Source organism: Tamandua tetradactyla, chromosome 2 (genome assembly GCF_023851605.1).
Source record: "Tamandua tetradactyla isolate mTamTet1 chromosome 2, mTamTet1.pri, whole genome shotgun sequence".
Taxonomy (NCBI): Eukaryota; Metazoa; Chordata; class Mammalia; order Pilosa; family Myrmecophagidae; genus Tamandua; species Tamandua tetradactyla.
Genome location: NC_135328.1, coordinates 204,811,313 through 204,825,206, shown reverse-complemented (window position 1 = coordinate 204,825,206; position 13,894 = coordinate 204,811,313). Strand labels below are relative to the sequence as shown.

General features: G+C 57.8%; 1 protein-coding gene across 5 annotated transcripts in view; it reads right to left on the bottom strand.

The window, feature by feature from the left end:
• Positions 1-1,923: 1,923 nt before the first annotated feature.
• RAP1GAP (RAP1 GTPase activating protein) overlaps positions 1,924-13,894 on the bottom strand; it is a 51,567-nt gene continuing 39,596 nt past the window's right edge. For 2 of the 5 annotated variants that reach the window (XR_013171214.1, XR_013171216.1), the window contains 12 exons: positions 13,444-13,515; positions 12,747-12,833; positions 12,224-12,361; positions 10,454-10,585; positions 8,466-8,543; positions 7,412-7,521; positions 6,180-6,293; positions 4,301-4,424; positions 3,187-3,289; positions 2,768-2,902; positions 2,496-2,541; positions 1,924-2,141 (listed from right to left, as the gene is read on the bottom strand). Coding sequence is in view for 2 of the 5 variants with exons in the window: in XM_077150940.1 (XP_077007055.1) it covers positions 2,533-2,541; positions 2,768-2,871; positions 3,187-3,289; positions 4,301-4,424; positions 6,180-6,293; positions 7,412-7,521; positions 8,466-8,543; positions 10,454-10,585; positions 12,224-12,361; positions 12,747-12,833; positions 13,444-13,515 (1,071 nt within the window). In the remaining 3 variants the exon portion in view is untranslated. The remainder of the gene's footprint in view (positions 2,142-2,495; positions 2,542-2,767; positions 2,903-3,186; positions 3,290-4,300; positions 4,425-6,179; positions 6,294-7,411; positions 7,522-8,465; positions 8,544-10,453; positions 10,586-12,223; positions 12,362-12,746; positions 12,834-13,443; positions 13,516-13,894) is intronic. The other 3 variants (XM_077150940.1, XR_013171215.1, XM_077150942.1) reach the window with 3 other exon arrangements.

The following is a 13,894-nucleotide window of genomic DNA, read 5'->3' as shown; positions in this document are numbered from 1 at the left end:
AATCAAAAAAAAAAAAAAAAAGCAACTAGAGAGACGATGGCAATTCAGTGCAATACATGATCCTGGGCTGGATATAATAACAGAGGAGAAAAGGCCCCAAAGGACATCGCTGGGGCATCTGAAAAAAACTGGAATACTGACTGTAGGCTTTATATCAATGTTAAAGTTCTTGAACTTGATAACTGCACTTCAGGTGGTTACGTAAGTGAACATCCTCTTGTTCTTAGGAAATGTACATGGAAATTTCATGTGTTCACGGAGCATAATGTATACAAGCTACTTGCAAAGGTTTAGAAAATAGATAAATGGGCACATGGATAAACAGAATTATAAGGCAAATGTGGAGATAAGTTAAAAACGGTGGATCTGGCTATCTGGAGGGGAGGGATATTTGGGAGCTCTCTATATGGGTTTTGCATTATTTTAGCAACTTCATGGTAAGTTTGCAATTATTTTAAAATAAAATCTAAGGAAAAAAACATCAGAAGCAGGAGGCAGCGCTGCTCAGGCAGTTCAGGGCCCCTGCACCAGGCTGGGCCCCATCCGTGCGCAGACTCCTGGGTCATTCACCACCATCTACTGTGGCTGCAGGAACCCTGACTGACTCTTTTGCCCCTCCCTGCCCACCCCCAGGCATACCACCTACCCCAACCCACAAATGCAAGGTGAAGGCATGGAGCCCTGGAGTGATCTCTTGGTGCCCCCTGGTGGAAGTTCGTGGGACCCATCGTGGTCCATAGCGCAAGAGAAGGCGGGGAAGAGAGCAGTAACAGAGCACTACTAGGCCCCGGCCCCAGCTCCTTGAATCCTCATACACTCTTTGGAGAGGTTCCCATTTTACAGATGTGGAACCTGAGGTTCAGAGAGGTGAATTAAGCTGCCGAATGCCACCCAGCTAGTAGGAGATGACAGCAAGACTCTTCCTATGGGTGAGGGGGAACGGCAGGGAGGAAGCTATGGCTGGTGGCGACACAGTCCATGGCGTGGCCTGGCCTTAGTGCCCCTGGACCCAGGAGCTCTGACAGCATCAGCTCTGCCCTCCCACCCGCGGAGCTCACCTTGAGCATCTGCCTGGGTCACACAAAGTCAGGCTCAACTTGGGATACAATAGCGATAAATAGAATTTATTTTGTACACCTGTTACTGACATACACACGGCCACAGGGGGCTTCCAAATCAGGGTGTTCGGGCCAGAAGGCTGGCCGTTGGCGTGGCGCCTAAAAAGTGTGGACAGACACACGCAGGGATGTGGACTCATAGTGGCTGTACCTGGCTGTCCCCTCCAGGGTGGAGGTGACGGGGGCAGAGGTGAGGCCTGTGACTATGCCAGCTGAGATCCCTCGGCCTGGAGTGGCCAGAAGCATGGGATGGCAGGGGTTAAGATGGGTGCTGGCTGAAGAGCCGTTAGGTTCCCCTTCCCCCACAAGGGGGGAACTTGTCCGTCATGTGTAGGCAGTGGACAGGGTATCGGCAGACCTGTGTTAGAACTCAAGGGTCCAGGAGGGGCAATGGATGTAGTCAGTTCCCTGCCCCCCAGCCCACCTGGGGCCCCAGGGACTCCAAGAAGTGGGGTAGGGTGATGGGAGACTTCTGGGAGGGCAACCCCCCTTTTGGGGCAGAGGCATGGAATCACAGTCTTCAGGGACCTCTGCAATAATCTTGTCCATCGGTAGAAGAGGCGCCCAGAGAGGGAGAGTGACATGCTGAGTCACACAGTAAAACCCAAATCAGTACCCAGGACTCAGGACATCCAGCCCAGTGTTGTTTCCATCCCCCTTCATACCCTGCTGCCTCCGTGGTAGTCTCTGTGCACTGAAGATATGGCAATACCCCTTCCGTCATGTTCCCCGAAGGTTGATGGAGGGCCCAGGACAAGGCAAGCCAGGCCTGGAGTCCTGCTTCAACTGCCCACTCGCTGCCCCAGCCCAGATCCCAGCCTGGGGGGTGGGGATGATGCCAGCAGTGTCCCCGCTCCCAGGTCTGGATGGCTCTGCCCTGCAGAGACAGCTCAGGCTGGTGGGCCAAGGGGAGGTTTGGGGAGGCAGGGGGCCAGCCCATGGGCTGGGGCTGGCCTTTGGGGCAGAGGCCCCATCTTCCTGGCCTTGACATGGTGTCTCCACTTTGTGCTTCTGCGGCCTTATCTGTAAAGCAAAGGGAGATGGGAGATACCATGGAGCAAGGGGAAAGGAGGCTGGGAGCCCCCCTCCCTTGCCCCTGCTTCCAGAATTCCAGGCTCTAGGTTCCTTCCAGACTTTCTCCCCCAGCAATTCCCAATCTCTTCCAGGCTCTCATCAGTTCCTCCCAGCAACTCAGGGGCAGAGGAGTGGCAACATTTATTAGCCCCAGAAAGGGGCCACGACCTGCCCAAGTCACCCAGCAACTGAGTGGCAGGAACTCAACCCAGATAAACGGCTCTTCCCCCAGAGAAGTTAACCCGCCCCCAATCGCTCCCTGCCCTCCCCCTACCCAGCAAGAAACGAGGGGCTGGGTCTGACCTGCTTGTTTTCATCTTCAGAGGGAGCTGTCTACAGGCTAACAGCCCTACACAGAGAAAGCGGTGAGGCAGGTGGCAGGACCAGTGATGACGTGGGGTAGCAAACAGGCAAACGGAAGTCGCCAGCTGCCCCTACTGGACCAGTCCTGTCCCTCCCACCCCCGCCCTTCCTCGTGGTCCCCTGCATGCCTCTGCCCTCCCAGGCGGGCCTTTCTCACAGGGCCAGCCCCAGCAGTCCACCCCATCCTGGCCAGGCCCCGGTGCTGTACCTACCAGCTGGGGCATGTGCTGCTCAGATGCTTCCAGCTGGATCTTGATCTCGGGACACGCAGGGTCCCCCGATTTGCCGGTGTCTGGGTGGGGTGACTGCGAGGGGCCTGGGGAGGGGGGCAGGAGGGAGCCACCTCACTGGCCGCGGGGAGGCACCAAGGAGACGGGGGCGTGGGTGGGCAGTCGACACCGGTGCTTCCCAAACCCACCAAGACCTTCCCTCAGGGACCCCCGCCCTTAACTCCACTCTCCCCCCATCATTCTCCAAGACCCTCCCAGTGGTCACCAGTCCTCCAATCGACTCGAGGACACTGGGCTGGGTGATGACCTTACTGTCAGGGGCAGGCCACCTGGGCACGAGAGCGCCTCTGTACCCAGCCCTGCCCCCCTCTCCCATAAGGCTGGCCCTGCTGGTCTGGTACCTGGTGAGCTGCCCCCACTCGTGGTGCTGACACTGTCCTCCAGCCAGGTGCTGTAGATGAAGGAGTCCCGCTTGTGCGGCGTCCCCGAGGATGAGACGCTCTCCTGGGGAGGGCGGAGGAGAGGGAAGAGAAGGAGAGAGGTTGGCCCCTGTTCATGGGCCCTCGCTTGGCTCTTCCCTCCCTGCTCCCCAACCTGCCAACCCCCTCTTCCCTGCCTCACTGCAGGGAGGCTGAGCCCAGCAATGCCTGGCCCAGGGAACCCACAGAGGGAGGCTGGAGGCAGGCCCAGGCCCAGGCCCACACCACCCACTCCCATTTCCACATTCACTGATGCTCTCCTGCGCGAAGCCCCCAAGATAAATCAGGCATGGCCTCCCAGGGAGCTTGAGGACCAGGAGGAGAACCAGGCAGTGAAGGGACCATTACAATTCTAGAATCTAAGCCCTGCCAGGAGGCCTTGGTCTGCAGTGCTACCTGCTGTACCTACAGCAACTGCAACAGTGCCTGGCAAAGATTAGGTGCCCAGTAAATGTTTGTTGAAGAATAACAAGAGGGTGCTAAGGGCAAAGCCCAGGAGTCTATGAGAGCCTGGGTGGGTGGGTGTAGGGGTGGTGGAGAGGGTCCTAACCTACTCTGGGCTGGGAAATCAGAGAAGGCTTTCAGGAGGAGGTGATGTGAGGATGAGTCAAGAAGGATAAGAAGTCAGCCAGGCAAAGGGGGAAGGAGAAGGCAGGAAGAGTGTTTCAGAGTAAAGGAATGGCATATGCAAAGGCCTAGGGGTGGGAGGAAGTCTGGAATGTCTGGGAGACTGCAAAGGAGTACAAAACAGTCAAGGTAGAAAGAGATGAGGATGGAGGCAGAGGGTGGGGTGGGAGGAACGGCCAATCTTCAATGGTCTCAGGGACTGGGCTCCCTATGAAAGGCACTGGGGAGCCATGCAAGGCTTCAGAGCAGGGGAGGGTCAGTCTGCCTTGATCCTTCAGGCCAAGTCTCCAGATCACATCTCTGACACGTTCAGGCTCATTCTTCTTCTTGGGCACCTCCAGGGACCCAAGAGGCCCTTACCCAGGCTGCTGTGGAGCTGCGTCCCCCCAACCCCCACCGAGCCTCTTACCAGGCCTGTGTCATCCCCATCCATGCCCTCTGTCTCTTCCACCACACTGGCGAAGCTGCTGGCACTGGACGAGGAGCGGGAGAAGTCCTTTAGCACTTCTGTCCTCTGGGCCGCTGTCTCTGCCCTGCCACAGACAGCACCCTGTCAGCCAGTACTCACCCTGGACACCGCCTGGGTCACCCTCCCACTCCCGTGCCCTCCTGGCCCAGCCAAGTACCTCTGTGCTCCTGCTACCACTTCTTGGATTTCCCTGGTCTCCCACTGCAGCCTTTCCCTCCCACTGTCTTCCTAATGTATGTATCAGACCTTGTCTCTCCCTTGCTCAAATACCTCTCATGGCTCCCCATTGCCCCCAGAAAAAGGTCAATCTCCTTGGCCTGGTGTTCAATCATAACCACTTTTACTAACAATGCTGTCATCTAGTGCATGTTTACTCTGTGTCTGGCACTGTTCTAAGCGTTTTGCATCAATTACTCACTGTAATCATTACTAGACCCCTTCAGAGATGAGGAGGCACCAAGGCCCACCCAGGATGAGTGTGCAGTCCAAGGACACCCGGCCAGAGGTAGGGACCCAGGTTTCCGACTCCAGAATCCACTCCCGCAACCCCCTCACAATTCCGTCCCATGTTCAGGGACTTTGTGTCTCCTGCCTGGAGTCTCACCTCTTCCCTCAAATCCCAAAAACCAAATTCTTCTTCCAAAACTTGGCCAAGGGCGCCCTCCTCCAGGAGGGCCTCACTGATTCCTCCTCCAATGTGGCAGCGACTGTTCTGCTCTGGGCCCTGCAGGTGTCTCTCCAGGTCCTCGTGACCCTTCACTGCCCCACCGTCCACCCGCCTGACTCTGCAGCCCATGGGGCCCTCCCGACCTCCTCAGTGCCCAGTACTGGGCCAGGCACAGAGGGGGCTTGGCCAAGGGGTGCCGACTGGTGGTCTAGAGGAGGGAGAGTGAGTCTCAAAGGGTGGCTGCCCCAGGGCTGGCTGTGGCACCAATGCTTCTGGGGACCCTACCACGCTCCTGGGCCGGTCAGCTCCACCTCCAAATACACCCCCAACCTATGCACTCCTCCTCTCCAACGGCCACCTGGCCCGAGCCACCATCGTCTCTCACCTGGACACCTGCCATGGCCTCTGCACTGGTTTCCCTACATCAGCCCCTTCTCTATACAGTGGCCACCCTGACCTTTTTAAACCATCACTCCCTTAATTAAAATCTTCCAACAGCTCCTTGTCATGCTTAGGTAAAATTCAAAGCTCTCACGGGGCCTCCAGAGCTGTGCCCTAACCTGCCCACCTCTCCAACCTCAGTCCCACCCTCGCTGCATGCAAGGCCCGCCCAGGCCCAGCCCACACCACCGGGCTTCAGCAGCACCGCCTTCTTTCTGTCGTGCCAGCACGCCAAGCTCTGTCCTGCCTCGGGAAAGAGGCACTAACAGGCTTTCCCAGGACCTCTTCCCTCTGCATGGCTGACCCCTCCTTACCCAGATCAGTTCAAATGTCACCCTTCAGAGGTCTTCGCTGAGCACCCATCCAAACAGCCTGTCACCCCCAGTGCCTTTCTCTGCTCTATCCCCCTCCTCTCATCACTCCGGAAATAGCTTATTTGGCGATGCTTCCCGGGCATCGGCTCCATGGTGCGGGTGGGTAGACACGCCCAGCTCTCCACTGCATTCTGGAGCTTGCCTTAGGGCCTGGCACCGCCAAAGTGCTCAGTGGGGGGTGGGCTGAAGGAGGACCCAAATGAGCACCCAGGCCTCCCTGACAGGCTGGCATTGGGGTCTCTGTGTCCCACGGCAGCCTTTGGGGACCCTGAGCCTGGGCTGGGGCCGGGGAGGCTGAGATCTCTGCACCCAAGCCCCCGGCTCTGCGAGCCCCAACCTGTTCTTGGTGGTGGGCATCTCCGGGGAGCTCTGGGTGGATGAGTTCTCCGACTTGGGCTCCTGTGACACGTGCCCACTGTCTGGGGTCTTCTGGCCAGCTGGGGGGCTCTCCCTGTGGGGCACACGGGAGCAGCAGGAGATTCAGCACTGGGCCTGGCAGCAGGGGTACAGTGAGGCTCATGCCGTGAGTGGGGGTCCCAGACACCTCCTACCTCGTACCCGAAGAGGCCCAGTGCAGGGGCTGACCCCAGAGCAGTCCTGGTGGGCTCCTTAACTGGCCTGCCCAAAGTGGGGGCAGGCACTAATGGAGCCCCTACTATGACAGGACACCTCTGAACGCCCGACCTTGGGGTGTCCCCTGGTATGGATAAGGTAACTAGTGTTCAGAGATGGGGAGGAGGCTGCCCAGGGATGCACAGCTAGTACATAGCCAAGTCAAGATTGGAACCCAGGGAAAAGAATTTCAAGCTCTAGTAATAGTGAGGACAGTGCCAGCTCCATTCCAGAGCATTCTCAGTGTATCTGACACTCTGCCAAGAGTTTCATGCTCATCACAGAGAATCCTTGCGGTAAGCCCCAGGCCATTGGTTCTGTTCTTATCCCCATTTTCCAGATTGGGACAGTGAGGCTCAGAGAGGTACAGTGACTTGTCTAAGGGCAGACAGCCCATTTGAGGTAGAGCAGAACTATCCTCTGCTTTATAGGGACTGCCCTGCACTAACACAGGTTTGCTGCCCATTCCCTGCCCGCATACAAATATTCACAGCCCCCACCCTACCCTGTGGCCTGCCCTGAAACCAGGACCGCAGCCCTGGACTCTCCTGCATGTACTGGGGCAGTGGGAAGAGCCTGGGCTCAGGCCCCGGACCAATCAGGGCTCAAATCTCAGCTCTGTCCCTCTCTGCTGTGTGACCTGGGCAAGCCCCTCAACCCCTCTAACCTCTAGTTTCTTCATCTGCAAAGCAAGGATCCCACTAGCGGGCCAGTGGAACTGCCGTGTGGAGGGAAAGGTTTCATATTATGTGACCTGAGGCCCCGGGGCCAGAGGCAAAGCAGGGGCCTGGGTGTGCCGCTGCCACTGACAGGGACTTTGAGGCAAAGGGTGGGACAGTCCCCACTGCCTGCTTTACTTGCCACTGAGTGGGGGTCAGGAGAGAGGCCTAGGGGAGACAGGGAAGAGGCCAGAGGGGACCCAGGATCCTGCCCTCCCGACACCATCCCCCGGCTTACTTTTTTTCCTGCACCTCCTGTATGTTCTCAATGCCGATGGCACTGCTGCGGCGGGAGCCAAACGGGCCCGACTTCTTCCTTGTGGGGCTCTTCCCCGGGACAATCAGTGACTGCAGGGAGAGGCTCCAACTCAGTGCCCACCTGCCCTAAAGCCCCAGTGCCCCCCGCATACTACCCCGGGGCCCTGCTTCCCCAAGCCTTGAAGCAGGGGCAATGAGCAAAAAAATAAACAAGAGAAAATGTCCATCTCCAGAGACAGCTGCCTAGGCCACAGATAGGGAGAGTGAGGCCCAGTGAGGGCAAGGGCCTGTCCTGACATCACACAGCAGGGCAGGGCCTGGGATCTTAGGGAGGAGGAAAAGGAGAGGGGCCCAACACAGGCATAGTAGGGCAAATTCTCAGAATGGCCACCTCCTCCCTGATGACACCCCCCTGCCCCCAGCGCTCTGTGGGACCTTCAGCCTAAGTGTGGGTGGTGGGACAGTGGGCACAGCAACCTAAGACCCTGCCCCATGCCTGCCCTGCCCTTCTTTGAATCCTCCAAATTGACTAGAGGAGCCCCTGGTCCAGCAACCCAAAGACAGGTCCCCCCAGTTTCCACATACTGAGGTGGGGTATCCAGGCATCAGAAGCATGCCTCCAGCCTCTCTGGGGACTCAGGAAGGGGGGCCCCAGGGAGGCTTGGGAGGGCAGAAGCCTCCAGGTGAGCTGTTGGTGGGGAGGGAGGCAGGGCAGAGGACAGGGGATGGCACTCCATGCAGAACCAGCGATATTGGGGGACGTGCAGCTGGGCACAGGGTCTCTGGGAGATATTGGGCCAGGGTTCTGGGGGCCAGGGTAGGGCCAGCAGCTCCTGGTGAGGACACAGATACCAGGCCCCAAAGCAGGTGCTGAGTGTCCACAGGGCTGCCAGCACTCTGCCCTGCATGCCCCTGGGCCTGCCCCAAAGAGAAGTGGGGGGGGCAACATCCCCAATATGGCCTCCGTCCTGAGAGTGAGCAGAGAGCAGCGCGTGCAGGCAGCCTCCAGAGCCGGCGGCCCCGCGGACGGCAACCTCTTCCACGGTTCCTATGCCTATGGCACTGCCCCGGCGTCCGAATCTACTCGCACTTTTCCCAGGAATAAGCAATGACTGGCAAGCAGCAGAAGGCGGGGCAGAGAGAGACAGAGGGAGAGAGAGAGAGGGAGATGGTGGGAGGGTGAGCAGAAGGCGAGACAGGAGACAGAGGACAAGAGGATGGGGAGAGAGAAACAGGGCAGGGGAAGGGAAGGAGAGAGGAAGTATGAAGCGGAAACCAAGAGGACAGAGGAAACAGAAAAAGAGATAGGCAAATAGTTATAAACACGGAGACAGAAACAGTTGTGAGGTGGGGGGGACAGTGAAATACAGAGACGGACACACAAACACACAGAGTGAGACAGACAGAAACAGAGAGAAAGGGGAGGGATACAAGGGGGAAAGCACGGGAGAGAAGAGTGGAAAGGGAAGGAGAGGAAGCCAAAGGACAGGTGTGAGTGAAGAAACGTGTGAGAAGACAAAGAGGTTGGAGAGAGGAGAGGGGAGAGAGAAAGGGAAGGATGAACGAGAAGAGAAGAGAGCAGATGAAGGAAGCAACATGAAGAGAGGGGAGAGTTGTACAAAAACAAAAACAGAAATGGGTCTGGTTACTGCCATGATGAGAGCCTGCTGGCCTGGCCCTGTCCCGGGACCCCTCTCTGACCACCCTGCTGGAGGCTGCGGTGGGGGAGGAAGGGGGTGGTTGGTAAATCTCGGAGTGGGGGGATTGGGCCTGCTCCTCTGATGACAGTGGGCTTGGGACACAGTTGGACAGCAGCGGACCCACCTTACACCCCTAGCTGGGCCAGACCACGGGGTGGGGGATGAGGGATTCCCTCTTGCCATGTGGCACAGCCTCACAGCACTGAGCACAGGGCCTGGCATGCAGTAGACAATGAACGAATGAATGAATGAGTGAGTGAGTGAATGATGGATGGATGGAGGATGGATAGGGAGTGGGATGCTGAGCAGGAGGTGCAGTGCCTGGGGTGGCCACTAGATGGCAGGAAGCAACTAGGCCTGTGATTGAAGGCCTGTCCCCAGCACACCCAGAGTGTTAGCAGAATCCCACAGAGCCTGGAAGACAGTAAGTAATCACACAGTAGGTGCTCACTCAGGAAATGCGCACACAGAAGCCCAGTCCCTGACACACATAAGGTAGCCACATTATAGCCACAGAGGCCCTGGCGCACAGTAGGTGCTCACAGAGACGAGGGCCAGGCACACAGTAAGTGCTTACAGAGTAGATGCCAAGACAGCAGCTCATTTTCTGACATATGGTAGGTGTTCTCTGAGATCCAGGGCTTAGCATACATTATGTGTTCATACAGCAGTCTATTTCCTGACACACAGTAGGCTCTCACACAGTAGCCTAGTGCTAGACACACAAAAGGGGTTCACATAGTTGACATCCACACAGCAGCCCAGGGTCTGACACACAGTAGGTACTCACAGAAGCCAAGGATCAAGGCCATAATAGGTGTTCACAAAATACATATCCATCCAGCAACTGAGATCCTGACACACAGTAGGTGCTCACACAGCAGCCCAAGTCCTCACACACAATAGTTGCTCTAGTATAGCTGCCCACCAAGCATCCCAGAGCCAGGCACAGAGTAGGTGCTCTCAGAAACCCAAGACTTGACAACAGTGCTCACACAGCAGCCCAGTTCCCAGAGAGTAGGTGCTCAAGAAGGAATGTGACACAGAGGCTGTCCCAGAGCTGACCCACATAAAGTCCACCCTAAGTGAGGGGCCCGGAAGAGGGGAGGGCTGAGGAGCTGGGAAGGGTGCTGGCGGTTCTCAGCATTCAGAGTCCCAGCTGGGACCCCAGACCCCATGGAGAACAGTAGCCGAACTGAATTCAGAGCCCTGGACGGACAACTTGTCAGCAGGGCAACAGAGGGAAGGGGTCAGGCTTCAGGAGGCAGGGGGAAGCTAAGGGCTTCTGGGGGTGGGGAGAGGGGATGAGTTGGGGGACTCACTATTCCAGCTGCCTTGGCCAGGTCGGGGTTGTTGGGTGCAAAGCCCCCACTGTGGCTGGTGGACACAGTGTTGGGCTTCTTGTTGCTTAGCCCCATGGCATCCATGGACTGGCTGCGACTCCGGATGACCCGCTGTGGGGGCAAGGAAGAGGCAAGCAGAGGCTTCATAAGTCCCTACACCCTCAGGGAAACCCCAGAGCCCTGGGTAGCTCCAGGAGCCAGGATCTGGTCCCTCTCCACCACTGCCATGCTGTAGAACCCTGACAAGCCCATTTTCCTGGGAGCCTTCAGTTTGCCTATCTGTCACATGAGGGATAAGCACATGGTGTCCAAGATTAACTTGGGCCTTGGCTTTATCATCCACGACCTCTCTGAGCCTCAGTTTCCACCTCACGTGGCTGTTGTAAAGTCCAAAGAAGATGGTGGATCATGACCGAAGTGTGCAAAGAACCCTCCAGAAACCTCAGCTTTCTTTTCTTCTTTTTAACCTTCCCTTCCATCTATCTTTCCTTTTTCTCAGTGAATGTTTACTGATATTAGGCGAAGTACTTGACATTTGCTCTCTCATCTACTCTACCCATCAACTCTAGAAGGTGGGATCCATTACCATGCCATTAACCCAGATGCCAAATCCCATGCTGCTGCCTCTGTGAAATCCTTTCACCTAATCCAGGCTTACCATCTGGCACCTGCCAGATGTGGGGCCACTGGAGCACTTCCTCAAAGAAGTGAGCCCCTCCAGACCCAAGCTCACCCCACCATTCCCTGTCTCTCCAACAGGAGAGACAGGGCCCTACCAGGTTTCTTTCTCAGGATTTGGTCTGTTCACCTTGGCTCCAGGGCAGGCCTGAGCAGCTGGGCTAAGCCCCATATGCATGTGGGCAGCTTCGTGGCCTGCCCTGGGTGAAGGTGGGGGTGAGGCCAGCAGAGGGTGCTCAGCCGTCTTCCAGTGGGTGAAGAGACAGCAGAGAAAAGACACGGCACTGGGGGGGGGGGGGGGGCTATCCTGGGTGAGTCCCGGCCCTGCCCAATGGAAAGAAACACTCCCTCCTCCCTTGTTTCTCACTTTGGCAGTTGCCAAGTTGCTGAGGCAGACAGGGCAGAGTTTACACTTTGGTTTTTAACTTACACTACACTAGTCTAATTGCTTTACAAATAAAAACAACCATTGATGAGGTAAGGTGCTATTAACCTCATTCAAAAGATGAAGAGACTGAGGTTCCGAGAAAGTGGCAGAGCTGGGATATGAACCCAAGGACTCTGTGCTCTTGTCTCCTTCCCTCTTCTCCACCTGCTGACCTGGTAGCCAAAACCCTCGGCACCAGCGGCATCCCCTCACCACCCAGAGGGCCCCAACCTTCAGCAGATAGACTCTGCCCCCAAGACTAAGCCCCGCCTCCAAGTCATTGACCCCCCCTCCCCAAGCTAGAGCCACACCTTAGACGCTAAGTCGAACCGCAAGTTTTACCCCAGATGCAGACCACAGCCCCAAGTCTGAGCCCACCCTATCCCCCAAAGCCAAGTCCAGCCGAGTCCAGACTTGGCCCCCAGACGCAAGCCGGCCAATAGCCAGCCCTGCCCCAGAATCCCTTAGCCACTCCCCCGGAATCCACCGAGCCACGCCCCCACTCAGACCCCGCCCCCAAACGCGAGCCCGCCTCTAGCCTCAACCCCACCGGGCCCTTTACCCTCAGCCCCACCCCCCACCCCCGGCTCTACCTGGCCACACCCCGGACCCACCCCCGCCCAGGTAAACCCAGGGCCCTTCACCTTGAAAGATTCGAAAAAGCCGCCGCTGCCGCTGCCATTCTCCATCTTGTCCTCGTCGCCGCCCAGGCCCATCATGGACTGGCTGTGGATGTGCAGTTCCTCATAGAGCGTCTCCAGGAGGGCGGCCCGTGTCCGCTCCTGCGGGCCAGGCCGCGGCCGTCAGGGGAGACCCCGGGGCCAGCCCCTGTCCCGCGGTTCCAGTCCCGGCCACCTCCCACGAGCAAGCCCCTCTGCAGCCCGAGCAGCACCCGCTGACCCCCGCAGGCCCCGCGCGGACGGCCCGCGTCCAGGCCCCTCCTGCCCACTCCTTCCATTTCCCTAGAAATGACCTCCAACCTCCTCTCCCAGCCCCGCGCACCCTCAGGTCCTCCGTCCCCCGGCCTCTCTCCCACTGTGCCCAGGCCCTCACTCCCCATCTCCCAAGGTGTGAACGTGGCTTTCCCTTCCCCAGGGGCAGGGCTGGAATTCTGGTTTAGAAGGGGGTGGGGGTGGGGGCTGGGCAGCAGGAGACCCACATCCTCACCTCCAACTTGGCAAACTTCTCTGCCTTGTAGCAGGCATATTCAGCATTGATCAGTTTTGTCAGCAAAAATTCCTGGAACTCGGGGCCCTGGGAGCCCCCGTTGTGAGGGGAGAGGAGAGGGGGGATCAAGTCAGAAACCAGATGCTGAAGCTTCTGAGCCTCCGTGCTGGGGCCTGGGGTTGCCCACCCTCACCCCACTCGGGTGCATCCTTGGGCTCAGCCCAGGCATCCAGCAGTGCCCCCAGGCCTTCATGCCTGCCTACCCCTTGGGGGAACAGACCCTCCCAAAGGCAATGGTCTGGGTTGGGGTGTCCTCCTGCCTCAATCTGGGGCAGCAGGCATGCGGGGAGGGGACGGGGCCAAGGCCTCAAGGGTGGCTTCTGAGGTGGGGGGACCTGTGTCCCTCTCCCCAAACATCTTGGAGGAAAGAAGACTGTGCCGCCAAGAAAAGGCCAGAGTCTTCTATGAAAAATGTAAAACGATACAGTTACTTGTCTTGTGACTTTGTTAAAAAAGAAAAAACAAAACAGTTTTTCTCAAAATGGAAGAGAAAAGGCAGTTGTGTGGCAGGGGTGCCCAGCCTCCCGGCACACACTGGGCTGCAGAACTGTGCAAGGCAGAGCGTGTGCTCCCTCTGCACCCCCCCTCCCCAATCTAGCCCAGCTCTGCCCGTGGCTGGGAGTGGGGCTGCCCTCACCTTCCTGAACACAGCGGGGTCCGGGAGGGGGGGCCCAAAGAAGGGCACGTCGTCCCTTGCGGTGACGGAGACCTGGAAGGGAGGGCAGCCATCCCTGTGGCATCAGGGGCCTGCTCTGTCTGGCCTCCTCTGTCCCATGCCAGCCAGAGGCCCCTACATCACCTCCCTCTGCCTCCCCACAGTATGCTCCGGGCCTGCCCCTCAGGAGATGCAGTGACGGCCAACGGGGTCCAAGGATGTCAGCTTCTAGAGTCTTTGCACTGAACTGCAGGGGTGGAGAGGGGTGGGATGGGGGCTTCAGGAGTCATGAGGGATGGGCTGAAGGAGGAAGAGGAAGGTGATTCTAGGCCTGGGGCAATGGAAGGTAACTGGCTCCTTTGAGGGGGTGAACTTTGGGGAAGCAGAGAGGGTATGATGGGAATCCTGTGTCATCATATGAGCAGGAAGGGAG